General features: G+C 36.7%; 1 protein-coding gene across 8 annotated transcripts in view; it reads left to right on the top strand.

The window, feature by feature from the left end:
* Window positions 1–1,177: 1,177 nt before the first annotated feature.
* LOC103704651 (uncharacterized) overlaps window positions 1,178–22,501 on the top strand; it is a 30,190-nt gene continuing 8,866 nt past the window's right edge. The window contains exons 1-18 of one of the 8 annotated variants that reach the window (XM_088713801.2): window positions 1,196–1,726; window positions 4,004–4,177; window positions 5,056–5,425; window positions 6,489–6,643; window positions 6,839–6,915; window positions 6,989–7,078; window positions 10,395–10,504; window positions 10,576–10,653; window positions 10,753–10,859; window positions 14,885–14,979; window positions 15,068–15,183; window positions 15,320–15,423; window positions 15,605–15,682; window positions 15,862–15,940; window positions 16,524–16,692; window positions 17,556–17,626; window positions 20,988–21,068; window positions 21,156–21,226. In XM_088713801.2, the coding sequence (XP_088569927.2) occupies window positions 7,030–7,078; window positions 10,395–10,504; window positions 10,576–10,653; window positions 10,753–10,859; window positions 14,885–14,979; window positions 15,068–15,183; window positions 15,320–15,423; window positions 15,605–15,682; window positions 15,862–15,940; window positions 16,524–16,692; window positions 17,556–17,626; window positions 20,988–21,068; window positions 21,156–21,226 (1,208 nt within the window). In that variant the 5' untranslated portion in view covers window positions 1,196–1,726; window positions 4,004–4,177; window positions 5,056–5,425; ... (1 more) ...; window positions 6,839–6,915; window positions 6,989–7,029. Of the gene's footprint in view, window positions 1,727–3,974; window positions 4,178–5,055; window positions 5,426–6,488; window positions 6,644–6,838; window positions 7,079–7,196; window positions 7,242–10,394; window positions 10,505–10,575; window positions 10,654–10,752; window positions 10,860–14,884; window positions 14,980–15,067; window positions 15,184–15,319; window positions 15,424–15,604; window positions 15,683–15,861; window positions 15,941–16,523; window positions 16,693–17,555; window positions 17,627–20,987; window positions 21,069–21,155; window positions 21,227–22,501 lie in introns of those variants that run through there. The other 7 variants (XM_088713802.2, XM_026803673.4, XM_008788022.6 and 4 more) reach the window with 7 other exon arrangements.

Genomic DNA, 22,501 nt, shown 5'->3' with positions numbered 1-22,501 from the left:
AATATTTTATACCTTTATTTTTGTGTGATACTATAAATATAATATCATATTATATTATATCATAATACATTAATATGCTATGTTAAATAATTTAATATTATGTTATATTATGAAAAATTAATTTATACTAATAATTATAATATTTTATACCTTTATTTTTGTATTATACTATAAATATAATATCATATTATATTATATCATAATACATTAATATGTTATGTTAAATAATTTAATATTATGTTATATTATGGAAAATTAATTTATACTAATAATTATAATATTTTATAACTTTATTATTGTATTATACTATAAATATTATATTATATTACATTACATTATAATACATTAATATGCTATTTTAAATAATTTAATATTATGTTATATTATGGCAAATTAATTTATAATAATAATTATAATTTTTTATACCTTTATTATTGTATTATACTCTAAATATTGTATTATATTACATTACATTATAATACATTAATATGTTATTTTAAATAATTTTATATTATGTTATATTATGAGAAATTAATTTATACTAACAATTATAATATTTTATACTTTTATTATTGTATTATACTATAAATATAATATATATTACATTATATCATAATATATTAATATGTTATGTTAAATAATTTAATATTATGTTAAATTACCAAATATTAATTTACTCTAATAATTATATTACTATTATGCTATATTAACATAATATTATTTTATATTACAATAATATTATACTATATCGTATATTTATGTATTAATTTATGTTATGTTTTATTATGTTCTGTTGTATAATACTATGCAATGTCCTTTATGGTAATTTTGTCATACAAAAGTACTTTCTCAGTTTGTTTACCAAACACAAAACAAAGTATCACAGCACTTTACGAATGTAGTTACCAAACAGCAAACAGCTTTTTATAACAGCTCTACTTCAAACAGCTCTACTTCCAACAGCTCTACTTCTAACAGCTCTACTGCCAACAGCTCCCCCAAACAGGGCCTAAGTAATATATAGGCTGGTGCACGCAAGAACAAGTCATCAAATCATAGCTTAACCTCACGGCCATTAATTATTTATCTTTATTTATCTTTATTTATCTTTAGAAGTCCTATATAAGTGCCCTGATCCCATGTCCTTTAAGAAAAAACAACGCTTCCCCTTCGATTCGCCCCCGCAGAAAGAGGCGACAAATAAAATACAAAAAAAAAGAAAAAGAAAAACCCGAACCCGAGAGAGGCGAGAGAGCTCCCTCCACGATATCCTCCTCGCCTCCCTCGCGCGCCGAATCGTCGATCTCTCGCCGTCCTCGGTTCTCCCCAACCCCGCGATCCCTCGCGCTTCTCAATCGATGACCAGCATCGAGCCGTTGGGAAGAACTCGGCCCTCCTCCCCGCCGTCCTTCGCCTCCCCCATCGGGAGATCTATCTGCCTCGGGGCGGTGGAGGGAGCCGCGACTCGATCGATATCCAGTGGTTTTCGATCTCCCGGGTTTTGATCTTGGGAAGGTTTCTCGCCGTTCTTGGAATTTCTGGGGTTTCCTTGGGTTTCTTGGCTCCGAAGCGTGGGATTTGTGGGTGTTTCTTCTTTGATTTGCGCCGCCGAGGAATGCTGCATGGATAAAGGAGTTGTTGGGCTTCGGAAGCCAGCGAGAGTGTTCCGTATGTCGGGAAACTTCTCATCTGGGTGACCTCTTGCTGGAGGAATCGTGAATCCTATGTGAGTTTTTTTTTAATGTTTATTAACCCTCTTGTTTTCTTCTTCTTTCTGTTGTTTTCTTCTGATTTTGTTTTGTTTGGGTTCTTGTTTGGTTACTTGTTCTGGCTCATTTGAGTACTATTGTGTCTCATGAGTTATAATATATTTAGGGTTAGAAGAGATTTCATTTTTTGCCTTTTTGGTTCGACTTTCTTGAGCATTCTGTTTACCTCTACACTGTTTGCTTTAGTTTCCTCCACTGGTGGATCGTGTAAATTGTCTAACTGTATGTTATTCTGTTCGAATAAAATTTTGGACAATTGAGAACTGTTATTTTTTTAACTAAAAATTAATTAAAGGACCGACATGCTGTATAAGGTTATATTAGGGAACCTTCAAAAGGGAATCGGTTTGGGTACGGGATTGATGCAGATCTTTTCCTGCTTAGGAGGGCAGTGAACAAAAAACAGTTGAAACTGGATCCACGAGATTTTTTTAAGGTTGGTTTGCTCTCCATATTCCATCTCGTCTTCCTTGCAGAGATCAATTTATGTCAGTGGCTACTCTAACCAACTCGATGGCTGTGGCTTAATATTGTGGGATTGCCATGTACAAAATAAATTGGCTTGCCAATCCAGCAAATTGACAATCATCTAGGCTCATGAAGACATTTGGTTATGGTTCCACCACAGAAGAGTGAATTCTCCTCTCACAATTGATAAGGCCTGAAAGTGGGATAGAAAAGGCCAGGCTTTTACGACAGGCTCATGTTTCAATATCCTATGTGCATCTAGTAACCCTAGTGATAGCCTTTCCAAGTCTTATATTCGCTCCATAAACCCGTATGTGCATCATTTCCTTGGGCCGCCTCTTATATCAAACTCTTTGTTCCTATGGAGATCGTTAACAAATCTGCTCAGAAGTCTCAATGAAGTCTAGCAAAATTTAAAAGTGATAGTAGTCTTGAACGTGACATGGTTATGAGGGGGGAAAGGGTACTTGCTTGGTAAGTTATATTTAAACAATATGTAGGCTAGAAAACCCCCTGGTCCTCAGTTTAGACCACATGGTTTTGAAATTAAATGTGACTTCAGCCTCTAAGGATCAGGCAAATATTGTTCTGGAAGCAAAGCTAATATAGGCAATATTGGTTGCTTTGTTTCTTCATGAAGTCCTTACTTTCTAAACAAGCAGCAATAAAGTCTTCTCTGATACAGGATGATGTGTTGATAATCAGGTTATAGTTTTGCTTCTTGCAAGTTGTATGCATCAGTAATGTAGGGTCTGATAGGACTAAAGACTTCATCATTGTTTGAGTGTGTTTGGTTCATTGATGGCACATCTAAAATCTTCTTTTGAGGCTTAATTTTTCTTTTTAACAATTGCATGCAATTATCCGTGGATGTTTTCACCATTAACTGTTTCTTTGGATCCTTGGCGGTGTTTTGGAGGATACCTAAATGTGATTAACGGTAACTTCAATGTGATTACTTTGCAGAAGAAGAATAGACTAACTGTTTCTTCGAGGGCTTTGATGTTAGATAATTCAAGGTTCAAACCTCCAACATTGCCTGTTTCATTTTGTCTCCATTGTGCCTAAGGTATACTTCATGCAATAACAAATTAGGCCTTGCCCAAAATGTGGGCATTTTAAACTGGGTGGATATGGTTGAGTTGTTCCAATATACTTTGGCAAAAATTCTAATATCACTCTCTGCTTCTCATTGTCATTATGTATTGTATTACACTTTGCAAAGATTTGGATTTTGCACAATGATTTAGCTATTGATACGCGCTATTGCATACCGTGGAATGTACATTGCTAGTCAAATGTTGGCATAGTAAAGGGTCTGTACAGTCGGAATATGTATAAATTGTCTCGTATCAGTCCATGAAGTCCTTTTGGAGATTGATATCAATGATTTTTGGCCCACCAGTAGGGCTATAGACATCACCCATTGCTTTCTTTCATATGGTTCCTTCTCATGCCTTCTTCATGGCCATTATCAAGGATATTTGGAGTTTTCTCTTCAAATCTTTCTGCTGCTGCTTGGTTCCTTCATTGGCAGATGAGAATTCTAGCCTCTCTTAAGCTAAAGTCTCTGCCAAAATATTTGATGATGCTAATTTTTGTAGTTGGATATAAATTGATTATAAGTGTTGATAATTTCATCATTTGTTCAACTAAAAATTACATTACGTTTTTCCACTTTTGCAAAGTAAATACATGAAGGTAATATCATAACCATTGATTTGTTTTGTGCTGAACTGTGTAAAACTCATTATTTTGGTTGGCAGTGAAACAGGGTGGCTATTCAAGATACTTATTGATATAGGAACTGCTGAACAACTACAGCTGCCATCTTTTCTGGATGGCCTGGAGTTTTGCTTGATTTTGACCCACAAAGAGGGATGAAAGCCAAGAATTTCAGTCAAAAGCCTACTCTGGTTGGACACTTTGCAGGTTACATAGTAGGTCCAAATTACAAGAAATAAGTTTAGTCTGGTTGGTTCTAGAAAGTACATGTTTTCATTTTTTTTCTTCAACTATATGGTGTAGATGCATTTGGGCCTGGTCCAATTTTCATTTGACTTATTCTTGAACTCAACAAGTAAATAAAGAGCTCCATAGCCAGTGTAATAAATTATGGGGTATAATACTTGTTGGGTTTTGGCATTATTCCTTTAACTCCAACTTGCTCTGCTTGTCATAAGTTTGCTAAGTACATTCTCTCGTTTCTAGAACTAATTTGAGGATGAGTAGTACAATAGCTCTCCATGTTTGCCTAATTGGGTTATGACTTATTTGATAATCCACAGCACCACTTGTTAGAAATTTTAGATGGACGACCAAATGTTATTTCATTTTGTTGTATCACTTTGGTATACTCAGCATCACAATATTTAAGTTTTCTGGATATTGTGTTGCGAAGGCTGCATCACTAATTGGGTCCGTGCATACCCAAGAATTGAAGACTAACAGGGTGAGTGCTTCTTCTTCTGTTCATATCGGCTTATTGTGGTCAACTGTTTGGGAACATAACTTGCAAGAGCAACTAATTGCTTGTTCTGTTAATTGTGTATTGACATTGCTGAACTTCAGATTGTAAAACACATCTGTTTTTTTTGTTTTTTTGATTTTGAATTTTTTATACTCGATGTTTTTTATCTGTCTTTGATTTTTTGGTAAAAATTATATTTGTGGTGCTTTTTGTCTTTGTCTGAATTTGTCTAATGCTCACTTCACCTACCTTCCTGAGATGTTGCTGTTCTACCCTGTTTTACTGAGGTTCCTCTGCTTAAAGTGATCTCATTTATGCTAAATCCACAGTTCCGTTTTTAAACTCCAGGTGTTGCACTAATTATGGCCCTTAGGAAATACAAACCTTCTGGTGATGCATCTTCTGCCAGTATGGCATCTTTGAATTTTAACAAGAAGGTGCGTGAGAAGGTCAATCCTGTGGAGCCAGAAATGACAGCAAGCCTCCCAACAGAGGCTGATGTAGATATTGACCTCAGAGAAGTCTACTTTTTGATAATGCATTTTCTATCAGCTGGGCCATTTAATCGGACATATGGACAGTTTTGGAATGAGCTTTTGGAGCATCAGCTTCTACCGAGAAGATACCATGCTTGGTATTCAAGAAGTGGTTTACGGAGTGGGGATGAAGATGATGATGGTGTGTCACTCCCATTGTGCTACCTCAAGCTGGCTGAGAGGTACAAACTGTGATGTTAATTGCAACTTCAAATTCTCTAATTTGTTTATTTTTTTTGTTCTTAATTAAATGGATAGACTGCTCTGCTCACTTGGGATTTCATGCAACTTTTATTGTGAAACTGAAAAGTTGCTTCAATGCCTAGGTCTTTGATACCGTAATGTTCTTGAGTTTCTAAAGCTACTCTTTCTTTGGTTTTGTATTTGATCCCAAACTTCTGCATGCTTGCTATTGCTGATACCTTTAATATTGTTGGTAACTAGTCATTATGTTTTGGAATATTAGAGTACATGCTAGATTCTTATAAGCACACTATCTTCTTGTGTATGCATTGTTCTATATAAACATTGCGTTAAAACATGCCCTAGTCCATGTTATTAATTTTATACAATGCTGTAACGTCAAAATAATACAACCAAGCTTTTTTTCTTACATCAAAACAATATGACAAAGGTTTATTTTCTTTCTATAGATAAAGGGAAGGTGAACTAGTTGATATATTTATTACACTAAATAATAAGTGATTCTTTAAGGAGTACTGCTTTACCATGCAGCAAAGGTGCAACCTTCCAAATTCCCCTTTGATGCAGAAAGGGTTTGGATAAAGAGAGAAGATGATAATTTTATTATTCCACCTCTCTTTTATTTATCTGTTTCTGAAATAGAGTCATTGTGTTATTTCTAATATTAAACAGATCAGAGTCATCAGATTGACCTTTGCTGAGACAGTCTGATGAAGGTAGAGTTGAACTTAAGAGTTGAATTGTACAATATAATAAAATAGATAGAAATATAAATTGATCAAACGAGTGATATACTTCATGTCTGGATTTTGTTAATTATGTTCCTATCGCGGTACTTACTTTGGTAGATTAATAGGCTATTGTTGTTTGTTAATTATGCCCTGGTTATTGACATTATTCTAGCAGTACCAGGACAGTGATATGCATCTTGTAAATTTTACATCGTAGAGGAATTTTTGAGGCTCATGATTTCTATCATCCCGATGAGCAAATTATCCCACTTTGAACCATTTTCCCACTTGATTAAATGCTGCTTTGTAGGTACCCTCACATCGGAAAAGATCACTTGGTAAAGCTTTTGAAGCAATTGATTCTTAATTCTTCCCATCAATTGCATGGCATGGTTGGTGGAGGTCTTCCAAATGCAGCTGATGTTCCCACACTCCTGGGTTCTGGTTCCTTTTCTCTTCTTGGATGTAAGTGATATTTATGTTCTGTATCTTTTTGATGCGATATGCTAGAGCATGTTTCATCTGTTGTCATGGAATGATACTTGCACTATCAATTGATTCATTTTCATTTCATTTCATTTTTTGGTATCTGTTTTCAGTTGACCATCTCTCTCTCTCTCGCTCTCTCTCTATAATCTTGTACCCAATATGGAATTTCAGCTGATAGGGATAAAGAAGACAAGGGAACCGATAAGTTGCCTGGTTATCTGCGTTGGCCACACATGCAGGCTGATCAGGTGCGTGGGTTAAGCTTGAGGGAGATAGGTGGTGGTTTCACAAAACATCATCGTGCTCCATCTGTTCGTGCAGCATGCTATGCCATTGCTAAACCATTGACTCTAGTGCAAAAGATGCAAATCATAAAAAAAGTACGGGGACATCAGAATGCTGTCTATTGTGGTAGTGCTCTTATGCTTTGTGTAGAATTTGCATGTTTTCTTTTGGACTTTGAGATATTCTCTGATGCGAACTTTTCTCTGCAATAGGTACAATTCTATTTAGGCATCTCCCTTATAATTTGGAAATGCATTTGCAATATATACTGTTCTTTGATGCATGTGAGGTATATCTTATATCAACTTTATGTCTATTGAGATAAGGAGCTGCTTAACTTTTTATGATGTAAATAAATTATTCCAACTATTTCTTTTTAAAAACAATGGCAGTCCAAGAAGGCCATGGTGTTATCAAGGCCTCTCTTATCGTTGTTTCAGCTGCTTATATATCATGCTTATGATAGGAATAAACTGCAGAACTTACTTTGTGAAGCTTTTCCCAAAATAACGAGACAAGGCTTGTTCTTTATCTAATCTATTAGGCAGTAAAGCTTTCTTTCCGAAGTCTTAATTATATTTACTAATTTTTTCATTGAGACAAGGGTAATGGTGTTGCAGTTATAATTTCCTTTCTTCATCATGGAGCATGCACATGTGACTTGATTTAAATTTCCAGCTTGGAATCTATTAATTCTGAATGAGATAAAGGATTCCACTCATGTACGCATGTGGGATTATTCACCTCTTTTCATGCCGTTCATTGATTATGTTGTTTTGGAATGTTTTCAGGACACTTTGCTGTTACCTTGCTTTTTTGCATTGCCACTAGGGTTTTAGTGTTTGAAAGCACCAGTTCAATTACCACTTCAACCAACCCTATCCGATGCAGCATTGGTAGTATTTGTTGCCACACAACAGTTGATAGTATAATCCTCTTATGGAAAATTGGAGGCGTATGTTGAAGTTTCATGATATATTCCATGCAAAATGTTTCACCTTTTTTTTTGTGAGTGAACAGAGAACTACTGAGTTTTGCTGTGCAAAGTAGTACATGGGTTTGGATCTGGTAACTCCTGATTTCTGTATAAGTGACATCAGTAACAAGAGTAACATCCTCTATTGACATGAAATGGAATTTTGGCTATTTTAGTATTGGGGTTTGAACTAAAGCTTCTGCAGGGGATTAGGGTGAGAAAAACATGTTGGAGTGAGCTATGGCCTAAGTTTGGGCTGGTCAAGCCTTGGATTTTTTCTGATGAATCATTATTACTTTTGTAAAGCCACTGCATGAAAAGCTATCTACTTTTTCCTTTCGGAAAGATATCTTTTAATCTTTATTTCAACTTTTAGAAGTATTAGTTTGAAAATTTTCTCTTTTTTGGTTTTTATGATGCTTGGAGAAAAGCATAGGGTCTGTTTATGTGTCTGATTTTGTCTCATTGTCTCATCTAGACCAATTAAAGAGAAGGTTCGCCGTCTTGGTACCGGACTCCGTACCGGTGCCACACTAGCATAGTGTTGGTACGTGGTTCTTTTGGCGTACCGAGTGTCAGTACACCACCGGTATCGGTACCGGTTCCGAACCAGTACGGTTCGGTATATTCGGTACCATTCGGTTCGTTACGGTACGGTATACCATGATTAAGGAGCAACATTTGTATTTGACGATCTTTAAAGCAAGTGTTGAAATTATTTCTGTATTGAAATTTATTTGATTTCATCAGATGTCCTTGTGATGATTATGGACATTTCTGCCTTTTTGACTAGATTTTTAGTGGTTGTTGCTTGATGCTGACAAAATGTTCTATTTTGGCGTACCGGACTCCGTACCGGTGCCACACTAGCATAGTGTTGGTACGTGGTTCTTTTGGCGTACCGAGTGTCAGTACACCACCGGTATCGGTACCGGTTCCGAACCAGTACGGTTCGGTATATTCGGTACCATTCGGTTCGTTACGGTACGGTATACCATGATTAAGGAGCAACATTTGTATTTGACGATCTTTAAAGCAAGTGTTGAAATTATTTCTGTATTGAAATTTATTTGATTTCATCAGATGTCCTTGTGATGATTATGGACATTTCTGCCTTTTTGACTAGATTTTTAGTGGTTGTTGCTTGATGCTGACAAAATGTTCTATTTGATTGGTGCTCATTGCTATGTTGGAGTGTAAACCATGGTGCAGAGTTCTATATCAACCAACGTAGTTTACTGTTTTGAAGGAGTGATAGGGGGGCTTGACCTTAAGGAAGGGGAATATGTTATGGCTGACCTTTGAAGAGTCTGTGGGAGATCAGAATCTGAATGTATAATTAGATCTAATTTAGCATGAGACTTTTTTTAAGTAAAACCATAAATATGTAACAGATCGAGATTTGTACTTTGTGGTGCACTCGCATGCGGCTGGAGGATATTGAATTGAAGATTGTGACCAAGGTTTGTTGTACTGGTACATACTATTCCGTACCAGGCGTATTGTTCCCTACTGGTACCGAACCGACCTTTATACTGGGCGTGCTGATACCATATCAACATGGTATCGATGCGGGGTCTTGTACCAATATTGCGAACCCTGCTTGTGACCTTGTAAGGTGCATTGTCTGGCTCATGAACACAATAAAATAAAAAATAAAAAATTAACATGGGATTCGTAGTGCAAAATAGAGGAAATATTTCTTGATAACATTAAGCTATGACGTCATGAAATATTGATAACTTTTCCCTCTTCATAGAATTTTTCTTGTTTACCTATTGGAACTAGGGTACAACACATTTTCTTCTCATGACCAGTCTATTACACTTCCTTAAGCTTTTGATCAGCATGTGATTTTAGGATGAATTTGGTGCTACTGGTACTTTACTTTCAGCATGCGAATCAGTTTTGACATTTTCAAGGTCCCAAAACTGATTTCAGGAATTGTACCAGTACTTTACTGGTTCGGTATGGTAAGGTTGGTACGATATGGTATAGAACCTGTACCGAGATAGGCTCTCAACATATTTTTCTCAGTCCTAGCTATGGTACCACCTGTAACTGGGCGTTATGAGTCCGTACCAAGTGGTATGGGGTAGTTTTGCTTAGTTTGGACTGGTTCAGACTGAAACATACAGCTTGTTTAGTTTTCTGTGGTTCAGTCTTGTTTAGTTTTCTTTGGCTATCATATATGAAATGCACAGCTCTGGATGTCTACACTAAACATGAGGCTCGTAACTTATTGTTGCTTTAATCAATTTGGTGAAACCACTGTTTGTTACCTCTTTTTCAATCCATATTCTGACTTCTATTATAGGATACATGTTGTACATTGTTCTTGTTATTTTCTTTTTTTTTCTTCTTCGAATTAGTTGGATTCTCCAGTTGATTTTTTTTTTAGAATTATTAAATTCAGTATTACATAGTATTACTTTATCAGTTTCATTTGGTTTTTCTTTTCTGCAGCTACATTTGATCGCTCAGGGCGATATGTAATTACTGGTTCAGACGATCGCCTTGTAAAGATCTGGTCAATGGAAACTGCATTTTGCCTGACCAGCTGCCGCGGACATGAAGTGAGTCTTCAACCGTAACATCTTTTCTTTTTCCTCGCAGTGAATAAACTCTGTATTCTTATGTTATGAAGGGTGACATTACTGATTTGGCTGTGAGTTCAAATAATGCGTTGGTAGCATCTTCTTCAAATGATTTCATTATTAGAGTTGTAAGTCCATAACCTTTCGAGGCACAATTTGTGAAACATGATTACCGTGCATTGTCTCGTTTCTCCTTGTTTTATATTTTTTTTGTCTTATCAATGCAGTGGCGTTTACCTGATGGACTACCAATTTCAGTCCTGAGGGGACACACTGGAGCAGTAACTGCTATTGCCTTTAGTCCCAGGCCAAGCGCAGTTTACCAGCTATTATCGTGAGTGTTATATTCTGTCTTATTGTATCCCTTTCTTCCCTTACATTGTTTATATTGCATTTTTTTTTTAATAAGCAATTGATTTTTAATTTTGGACCTATATTTTGTTTTTATGATCATAGGTGATATTCTTGATGTCTTCTTTGACCTGTAACATGTCTTCCTTGATGTTTCAAAAAATTTTATTCTCTATGACTCTGTTTAAAATTGTTTCTAGAAGAGAATAGTTTATTGTTTAATGTGGTCATTTTTTTTCCCGATTCATGAAAAGCTATGAGGATGTTGAAAGTAGAAATAGGAAAGCTTACATAGAAGATGATACTATATGACTCATCACACATGTTAGGGCATCTTCTACTGCTTGGGATACATTTTAATGCATGAAATAGGCCAGCTAACTGATGAGGTGCAGTACAACTGCCTTCCAAATGAAAGTAACCAAGGAACTACTCACTTGGAGCAGGCTGGTATTAGTCACCCTAAAGTTAAATGAAATGTTCACACTACAGATCGGGCCCATGGTTCAATGAATTGTATTAGTTATTAAATGACTACTCAATGATTTTAAGTAAATACTTGATAATTTTGGAGTCATGAACCACTTGATGCTCACAAATAGGGTTATTATTCCTTGTCAAAGTTCGATGTCAGTTTGATGTATCTTCCGTTTTCTTGTGAAATTGCCATCTTTCAACCACGTGATCCAGGGAAACTATTTAGTATTTACTAAACCTAACATAATAGAATAGGTTTAGGATTTCTTCCTCTCTCTTGATATATTTTATTGGATATGTAGGTTTGAAGTATAAAATTAATGTTTAGAAATCCTAGATTTTATTTATTGATGTAGAGACAACTGGATTAAGTTTTTGAGTGGTTCATGCATTTTTACATCTTGAGTTACATTGTGGTCGAAATTTAATTAGTGCTTCCCTTTCTATTTCTTTACTTGTGGTTTCAGTCCTTATCCTTCTAGGGGAACATGGTTTTTCTTTTGGTCTTTTGTATTTCTAAAACTAGAAGGTTACTAGAGATTGCCTATGTAACGGCCAAAACATAATGAATTTGATCCACAGTGGGAGATTATAGTGTTCCACTCCTTTTTTTTAAACGCACATTTTTTCAATAAATTTTCTTTTCGATAACATTTCAAACCATTCTTGTGCTTCCCTTTAATATTCTCCTCATGTTTGAGGATTTTGAATATCTTGGCTCTTGTTTTGTAGGGTCGTAGTGTTTTAACCTCAGAAGGTGATAGAGGAGGATCAGATTAGAGGGAACTAGATTGTAATTTTGATCTTAATATAAAGGCTTTTAAAAAAATATTTGGAAAAGATTAACCTTCTCTAACGTTTTGCGGTTGTTGGAAATCTTTTATTACATGCATTTCCCCCAAAATATCAACTAATGGGGAGGCATGCTTAAGGACGATGGTTTATATCTAATGGTACATTGTGTGGATTGTTTTAGTATTCAGCCTTCTTCTATTACGAGAATTTTTTGCTATTGATTTTTTAGTTAGCTTTTCAAATGCCTCCTTGTACTTCTGACTTCCCATCCCTTCTTCCTCTTCTTCTTCTTTGCATTCCTTTGAAGCATCTCTACTATTATCATGTAACATGTTTAGAATTTTTGCTTTAAGGCTGTAAAATCTTTGTGCCGCAATGTTGAATAACGAGTGTTCACAATTTCACATGAGTTGTGAGTTTATATTAGAGTGGAGAAAAATAGTGGAAGTATAAAGGAATTGAGGAGGAAACAAGTAAATGCGGATCTAGTGCATGAAAGATAAGATCCATAGTCCGTCGCAAATTGAAAGCCAAATATGATCAATGAATGGGGCTTACTTAGAAAAGCCAAAATGATAATTATTGTAACTTTTGTTTTTTGTTTTTCGTAGCCAAATTTAGCTGTTATGCAATAAGATAGAAAACTAGATAATAGATACTCCATCGTGATAACATTTGCAAGTTAAATATCTTAAAAAGTTATCACTTTTAAGCTATCACAAATACACATATTATCATTAACATCATGGTTCACTGTACCGCTCTTGACTACCCGATTTGGTGCATATCGAATCAAACTGATGGGGAACGGAATGGTTCACTTTATCAGCTTGCTAAATGACCCATTTAAAAGCCCCCTCCCAGTTCGAGGGTCACTCAATCCGCTGGCGATTGCCTCCCTCACTCCCCACGCATCCTTCGAAACCCTTCAAACCCACATCCCCACCACAGATCTCCACTCCATCCCCTTTGCCTCCTCCTTCGCTCGATTTGCTCGCGATCGGCACCCCCCCCCCCCCCCTCCTCTCCCCCAAACCCCATCCTTCCCCTACTATGACCGCCAGACCTGGCTACGGTTTGATCTGCACCTCCAGGAGAGCCCCCCTTCAATCTCTCTCTCTCTCTCTCTCCCCCCCCCCCCCCCCCCCTCTCCCTCTCCCTCTTCTTCTCCCCCCTCTCCCTCCCTCTCCTTTTTCCTCTCCATTTCCATGTGTTGGTATGCCCTTCAGTACTGGTTCGGCAAACATTTGTTAAAACAAAAGGCTTTTCAAAATATTTATCATGTTTAAGTTGGTCACAGATTGTCATGTTAGAATAAAGAGAAAAATGATGTTTAGAATTTAAGTCTCATAAAAGACCTGCTAAAAATCTGCAAAATGATTTCCTGATATTAATTCAAGTTTCACAAACCTCTATCACAACTTAAACTATGCAAAACATAGGGAAATATGACTGCAAAAAAATGATGTGGGTCAATGGTTAATTTTCACAAACAATTTTGTTTGCTTTCTATTGACTCTTATTATCTGAGTTAGCCCATGAATTAAAATTTTGGTTTTGGAGATTCTACCTTTAGGCTGAAAGAATCAGCCATTTTGTTGAGTTTGCAGATGTTTACAGCTGACTGAGCATTATTGATAAGTTATCTTTTTTAGCCGAATACTACACTATGAAAATAAAAAACAAGGAGTCTTTCAATATAAGATTTATGTTCATTCTTTAAGTTAGACTGATCTACATGACACGTTTTATGCATGATTTTGATTTTATAAAGCTATCTACTATCTGCAGAAATGCAGTCATAAACTCGCAAACTGTGTTTCTACTTCGGGATTTTTAATTAACTTGCTAAGACTAGAAATTTAAACTTTGGCAAATATTTGGTGGAGGTTAAGTTCTTGACTAGGAAATAGATGAAAAAAATATCGAAAGCCAGGATCTAGTACTGGTACATGTAGCTGTACTGGTTGGGGACCAGTATGGTTCTGGCAGTTACCATACCCTTACCAAACCTTACCAATCCATGGTACCATTGTTGGTGCTGGCACTGTACTGGTGTGACCAACTACCATGTATCTGAATGGTATAGTGCCGAGGAATGTGCTAATTACCGGTCCCTTCCAGTGCGATACTGCATGCCTGAGATGACCAGGATCATCTGATACTTCAACCCTTGATTGAAAACAAATGAATAGGAGAAAATTCATATGAGTTTCAGGAGAGTTCATGAAATGTTAGAAAAAATTGTAAAGTTAGTGTTATTCTCTCATTAAATTAGTATAAGACTGGGGAAAAGAACTTTGGTTATCCAAGAAGGAGCACTTTTCAGTACGTTGGAGAGCATCGGTACAAGGCATAGGCAAGGTAATTAAATATTTGTGCTTGTGAAAGGTAAAAAAATAAAGCTGTTATCAAAAGCATGCATTGCCAAGTGGTTTTATTGAAACCATGTCTTTCAGATAAATAGGACCTGTTCCATTCAATACATGGTGAAACATGTACCAACCTGATCTGGTGCCTTGTTTCCTTCTGGAGGCAAAAAGATAGAACATTTTTTTATGAAGCATCTTGTTTTTGATGGGATTTCAAATCATGACATAGTAACACATTTAACTTGTTATCTGTAGCTTCTAATGGAATGCAGTGTGTAATTTTTCTTCCAATGTAACAAGAAGTAGCCTTGTCCTTCTGGGGATTGCTTGCCTTCCTTTTATAGCATAATTTTTGACTGAGCAGGTCTTCTGATGATGGAACCTGCCGGATCTGGGATGCTAGGAACTCCCAACTTAGTCCACGAATTTACATCCCGAAACCTTCAGATAATTCAGCTGGTTGGTTTTTCATTTTCCTATGGCAATTCCATTGCTTTAATGGTGCTCGGTGCTGCGAGCTTATGTGTAATGATGAAATTGATGCCAGGAAAGAGCTCTGATCCCTCTCCTAGTACTGTTCAACACAGTCATCAGATCTTATGTTGTGCATTTAATGCTAATGGAACTGTATTTGTCACTGGCAGCTCAGACACATATGCGAGGGTACAGTTAATTATGAATCTCTATAAGTTTGCAATGCTAATTTGGTTTTATCTATTAGTTTATTGAGATCAATACACAATATGGAGCTACTGAGTGCCTGGTGCAGTGAAACCATTTACAAGCCAGTTGGTTGCAGGTCTGGAATGCTTGTAAGAGCAACACTGATGACTCTGAGCAACCAAATCATGAGATGGATCTGTTATCTGGTCATGAAAATGATGTCAATTATGTGCAATTCAGGTTCATTGGCTGTGGTCAAAGATTTAGTTTTCTTTTTGTTTATATAGTCTGATCATGGTTGCTTTCTCTCGATTCAGTGGCCATGCTGTGGCTTCTAGATCTTCTACAGCTGATATGTTAAAAGGTTTAGTTTTTCTTTTTGATTTTATATTCTAATCATGGTTGCTTTCTTTTGATTCAGTGGCTGTGTTGTGGCTTCTAGATCTTCTACAGCTGATATTTTAAAGGAGGATAATATTCCAAAGTTCAAAAATTCCTGGTTAGTTTCTCTCTTTTTTCAGTTACTGTCATTTGCTTAACTCAGTACGTATGCATGTGGAAATATATGATAAATAGCTGTGCAGAAATGTTGTGAATACCACTCTAATTATTGGGTTAGTGAATTAGTTAATGGCTTAACACTATCTGTATCAACCTTGAAGTATTTATGTTTTGTAGGTTCACCCATGACAACATAGTCACGTGCTCCCGTGATGGCAGTGCAATTATCTGGATTCCAAGGTCCCGACGATCTCATGTGAGCACAATCTAACTCCGTGGTTTACTGCTTAGTTTCTTATTCTTCTTTCCGGTTGGCTCAGTACAATTCATTTGGCTACTCTAGAAAAGAGTACACAGATATTCTTGTGGACATTTGAGTAGGGCCTGAACTTTATTTCTCAGATCTTTTAATATATGTACAAGGTTGGAACTTTCTTCCTGATTTGCCTGTCCTCGTATAGAAATCTCTGTATGCAAGATATAACATCAGGCAGCCAAATCATGCTAAGAATTATTGGAATCGTTTTATTGTTGTTTCATCTGTAGTCATGCTGGGTTATTATCTTCCTGATACCAGTGAACCTTTTTAATTTCAATTCTAGTTAATTCTGGGAGCTAGATCTATTGATTCATTGGTTTGTTGTGCGTGTTAGGATATTGTCTATTGATTTTAAATTGAAACTTGTGTTTTCCCTTTATTATATGCTGTCAACTGATTGGAGGTTTAAATGTAACTTTTTCGGAAGAGATGCTTCTGCATTTGCCATAGATAACTGAAAGTTACATTTTTTATCTTTTGAATTTTCCTTACTATTGTATGAGTTCTTTGTTTATTTTAGGGAAAAGTTGGGCGCTGGACACGTGCTTATCATCTTAAGGTTCCTCCTCCACCTATGCCTCCTCAACCTCCACATGGGGGTCCACGTCAGAGATTTCAGCCAACTCCTCGAGGTGTTAATATGATTGTGTGGAGCTTGGATAACCGCTTCGTGCTTGCTGCTATCATGGGTATGTAGGCACTAGGCAATGCTTTTTTGGGTGTATCTCAAGAGCTGGAATGATGTTTCCAAGAGCCTTTGAAACCTAATTTATTTTTATAAAGCATGAATATTTGACCACAAAGATGGATCTACTGGCCTAACCAGTGTTTCAGGCTTCTAATAAATGGAAGATGGCCATGTTGCAAAAGATAAGCACCCCACTCTATCAGAACTCAATAGAAATTATCTTCCACATGTATTAAAGGGTGCCTGATTTTTAAATTGGTGGTCTGTGTCACTAGTATTAGGGCTTCATGTTTGTCTTGGTCAGTTTGATCCTTATTCTGTGTTTTTTCCATCTTATATTCTGTATTTTTTCCACATGGGAAATTAATATCCCCACATTTTTGATGCTATGATGCATTTCTAATCAACAAAAAGAATTAACAAACACAATGATGTCAGTTCAAGATGCATTTTGTACCTATTCAATAGCCGGTGGTGGGTAGTATGTTTTGTGACAAACGATGACCCTAAAAGGGTCTATTGCATGAGTTAATCTTATGAGATATCCTCATGCTTTATAATTTTAACCTTAGGAAAGCGATGTGCAAGAAATGGAGCATCTTAATACTTTCAATGCTGCTGTGCTGAATTTTTTTTTTTTGGTACTTATATGGATCTGCAATGTGGATTGGTTTAAATGGGGTTTGAGGTGATTTAGTTAGTACTGTTTTCTGTATTGCATTTCTATTGTGTTCGAGAATCTTTCTTTTGATAAACATTTTTAAGTTATGATTTGGATTTTGTTTTCAATTAAGAAGGCGTTATGGAATTACTTTTTCATGGTTTTTTTGTATCATAATTCTTATGTATCATTGTTTTCTGTAGATTGCAGAATATGTGTTTGGAATGCGTCTGATGGCAGCTTAGTTCATTCGTTGATTGGTCATAGTGAATCAGTAAGTGTTTCTAAATTGTAGTGCTTCTAGTTGATATGTTTCTTAGCATTTCATATTTTTGATCGATGGACAGCCTCAATTCTTAGTAACAACACATGTTCTTATTCTTATGGACTTGCTGTTGGGTATGACATTGTTTAAGCCATTATATTTCTTATTGTATGGTCTCTTGTCCCACATGCACATGTGCTTGGACGTACACATAAACCTGCATGCAACAAGACTCAGTGACATTGTCAATATTCGTCTGAATGCAACTCAAGCTTACTATTAAAACAGTTGTTACTTTATATTCCAACTCTTCTAGAACCAATATGCTTCTTATCAAACGCGAGCTGAACCACCTTTTCTAATTGAAGATTGATTCAATTTGTCCCATACCTATCCTAAATCATCAAAAATAGTTTTTTCCCCCTTTTTTGGGGAGGGGGCAACACAAAAGCATGAATTTCTTCTTACGTTGAAGGGGTTTCTAAAAAGATTTACCAGTGGAGACTTGTCATGATATGAAGGATGGTTGCTTTAATCTTCCCACCATGGGAGCATATCAATGAGTTAGTTTGGCTCTCTACTTGATTGCACATTTATGGGGGAGTGGGAGGATCTTTCCTCCCACTTTTTCTTCCATGATAAGGCAATAAACTGACTTGTTTGTTGTGATGATGGGGATCATATGTCTCCAAGTGACTATGTGGCTACATGATGAGCAACTTGACAATGTGGGAATTGGGCGTGTTCCATGAGGCAGCAGCTTGTAATGATCCTACATTATGATATTTGAGCTGGGCCTCCATGTTGATGTAGTGGCAAGTGCATGCGATACTAAGATAATGGCCCTACATGATTGCATGCAATGGCATAGTGGCATGGTCCAACTTGCTATGATGGTATTTTCTCTTTTTTTATCTTCTTTTCTTCAGAAGGCATAGGATATATGATTGCTGTGGGCATTGACTGTTTGTGCAGTAAGAAATGATGCCTCCTCTACATCGAATTGAGTTACCCCCACATGCAATTGTAGTGGGGGGATATACGGGGAGAAAAGTTGGGCTCTGATAAGTTTCTCACGAGGCATCTATCTTAGCACTGTTTGAGGTGTTCATGAATCTGATGATAAAAAGAACATTTTTGACATGCACCACGTTTAAAATTATAAAGTGTTCCTTTTCTATGCACCACATATGCTCTTTTCTGCAAGTAGGTGGAGTATATGCCATTACTCCTTTGGCTTTATTTTAACATATTAATAGGCTGAGCCTTCGTGCAATAACTTTTAAAATTTTGACTCCAATTCCTGGATTTCGACTTTCTTATAGTGGACCATAAATGTGAAGAATCTCTCTCGACACATCAAATGATAGTGGAGCTAATGGCCATCATGATTGCATCATTCAAATGATAAAATAAAATAAAAGAGTCTTTTTAGCTTGGCTCCAAGCAGTACTGAGTTGTAATAATCTGAACTGAACAACCGGGCATTGATAACTTGCTTATTGCAGAGTATCGTGGCAAACATGTGCCCAATGAGGGTACTGACCTAGCACCATTCAGCTCGGTTCCCCTGGACTGGCACGGACTAGCACTTGAGTCTGTCTCATTTGCAGAAGCAGTTATTTTGCGGAAAAAGGAGAAAATTCTGGTTAATTAAAATAGCTAATATATTATGCATGTCGTAAATTTCACAAGCCCTGCTTGCATAAATGAACTTACTAGATCCTACAAAACTACAATTTCACTTGAATGCAACAGCCTTGAAGGTTTTGCATTCTGTATATTTGTGATGTTAATCGTTCATATTTAATCTAATTATTACATGTACCACCTGTCAGCCGCCGGTCTTTGTAATTAAGAATCCAGCTATTAGAAGTTCTTTGATGCTACTTAATTAGTTTTACTCTAAGCCGTGTTCCTTGAAATGAGAAGTATCCTCCTATCTCTTCTTTTTGTTTCATCCTAGTTTCCATAGGTCCTTTTTTTTTGTGTGTGGGAGGGTGGGGGGGGGGTGGTTTACCTTGGTTGGAGACTCCCTTCTAACCAAGATTTCGGACTGTGCTTAGCTGGAGAACATGTTTTAGATGGTTATTCTTCATGGGAATAACTGTACCATTTTGACTGGTTCTCTTTCTTGAAATCTTGTTTTCCTTTCCCAACAAACAGTTTTACTCATTTTGTAGTCTACATTTATTAGTTTGGCCACAGATAATTATCACTGCTTTCACTTATGCTGCACTCTTCTTATGTGCTTTCATGTTGTCAGGTCTCAGCAGTGCGGTGCAAACAACATTGCTGACCTTGTTACTTTTAAAATCTTATTCTGCATTTGTGATCAGAATGCAAAAGTTAAACAACAGGATAGGGTACCTCTCAGCTTCCAGGGATCTTTTGCCACCTGGCAATGTCTATGTATGTCTTCTTTTTATCCTAGACTGAGCTGCCGAAAAATCCTCTTGGAAGTTATCATGAACATGGAATTCGACCGGATGTCTGAAACTTTCTAAGTAATTCAGCCAAAAGGTTACTGGTATGTTTGCTGAAGTACCCACGATAACGAATAAAACTACCAGATTATAATTGACACCTAGCACTATTGCCCTAGTTGTCCTATACAGACCACTGGAACATGATAAACAGCGAGCTATTTTTATTTCTTATGACATTGGTAATTCTTCATATAACTGAGCAAAAACTCTGTATTTCTCTACATATTTTTCCATTCTATCTGCTGAATGATATTTATTGAAGTCAGGCTTTTTAAACCTCTTGTCATGCCCTGATCCGGTTTTTGAAGGTATTCCATCTCATATATTCCAGAATAGTACTACATCAGTTCTTTAAAAAGTTGATACTAATCTGTTTCTCTGACAAGCTTTTCCATGTACTTGAGTGCAACTTTCTCTTGTTTCTTCATTTTTTTACCCCTATCAATAGTTGTATTCAACTTTAATTAGCTTCCACTTATTCTATCTGTACTCTATTTACGTAAGCTGCATATCAGATTTGAAGTGTAAATTTGAAGCTAAAGCAAATGAGCACCCACTTGGGATCCATGGGTTGCTTAGAATCATTTTGATGATGTACATCTTGACATGAAAAAAATGGTGGTTTAGCTTGATCCGTCTGGTTTCCATATTCAGAGCTTGCCAATTTTATACACTACTGTTAACAAATAGATTTTATTGTATAAAAGGCTTCTCCCACCTGTTTTTCCATCCTGATCCCTGCTAAATTGTTGTCTTCAACATGTGGGTTTTCAAGTGCTAATAGTGAATGTTGATTGGTACTCATTCTATAAAATCTCTCTTCTGTTAAAGGAAACTTGCTGAAAGATTTATTCTTTTATGTTCTGTATTGTGTTTTACAGACATTTGTCTTGGATGTGCATCCTTTCAATCCTCGGATAGCTATGGGTGCTGGGTATGATGGAAAGACGATCATCTGGGATGTGAGTTTCTGAGATGATCTTTCATATTATTCTATAGTTTCATACTTCTTCATGTGTGCTGAATCCCTTACTAATTGTTTCCTCTAGATATGGGAGGGCACACCAGTACAGATCTATGAAACTGGACGCTTTAAGTTGGTTGATGGAAAATTCTCTCCGTAAGCTTGCTGTATATTTTGTATATTTTTTCGCATTGTTGATTAGAATGACCTCATACTAACTTTTCATATGGAAATTGTTACTTTCAATGACTTCATAGGTAGGTTTAAAGTTCTGCTTTACCATGTACTGCTTATTTGAATATTTCTATCAGTTTCTCAATAAGTTGTGACTTATAGGAATTTATAGCATCTTAAGATAAAGGTCGGATTTTTTTTTATGCACCAAAATGTAGCAGTGATGAGGCTTGCAGCATGGTGACAACCACTGCATGGAACATCCAGTGTTAACATTGGACTGAGTCACTGGTAATGAAGCCATATTCAGGAAAATGACTGTGACTATCCGATCCATTTTTCGTTGGAGATTAGCTTCATGGAAGTCCTGTTTTATCTTTTCTTCCTATACTTAGCCATATTGTGATGAGGAAAAAAAATCCTCAATTCCATAGAGCTCTCTTATGTTGAATTCAGCAGATGACCTTATTTTTATATGCACACTGGTAATAGTAGAATTTTAGTGACGAATGTGATCCTGACCTGACTCAAGGTATGAATTAAAAGGAGTTGAAAGGTTATTTTGTTGTGCTCTAAAGAGAGGCTAATTTATGATCTTGGATTATCCATACTTGAAGACAACTCCCTTTTTATGATGGTTTGTTCCAAAGTGGTTTTGTCTAGTTTGATGGATCAAACAAAGTTTAGAATTTTTATTGTCTTTAAATATAATACTCTCGTCACTTAGTATTGTTGGTAGTCTAACAAATTTTTTCCTCTTTTCTTCTTATGTTTCGTAATATACCGGTTTCCGATTTTCTCAAAAATAATTTTTATTTGGAATCATCTCCATCTCTCAATGGCCTCTTACTTGTAGAGTACTTATCATATCAGGCCAGGGTCGGAGGAACCGGTACCGGGCACCGTACCGGTTTTCTGGCGGAACAAGTCGATGCGGGCTGTGTTGGGCCCGTATCGAGAGAGGAAACCACCAGAGCCAGAAAAGGAGAAGAGAAAGAGAGAGTGAGTGGGGGGAGGGAGAGAGAAGAAGCGACAGTGGACGCCGACGGAGGGTTGGCGATGGACGCCGACGAGGGCCGGGGGGTGTGGAGGCCGCGACCGCGGCTAAAAAATTTGGGATTTTTTAACTGAAGTCGGCAAGCGATTTGCCGACTTCACTTAAAAAATCTCAAATTTTTTAGCTATGGCCTCCGCTGCCACTCGTTCTCCCTCCCTCCCCTGCTCGTTCTCTCTTTCTCTTCTCCTTCTCTGGCTCCG

This window comes from Phoenix dactylifera, chromosome 17, assembly GCF_051530095.1.
Source record: "Phoenix dactylifera cultivar Ajwa chromosome 17, Ajwa_hap1_PhDact_Kaust_v1.1, whole genome shotgun sequence".
NCBI lineage: Eukaryota > Viridiplantae > Streptophyta > Magnoliopsida > Arecales > Arecaceae > Phoenix > Phoenix dactylifera.
This window is presented reverse-complemented; position numbering and strand designations above follow the sequence as displayed.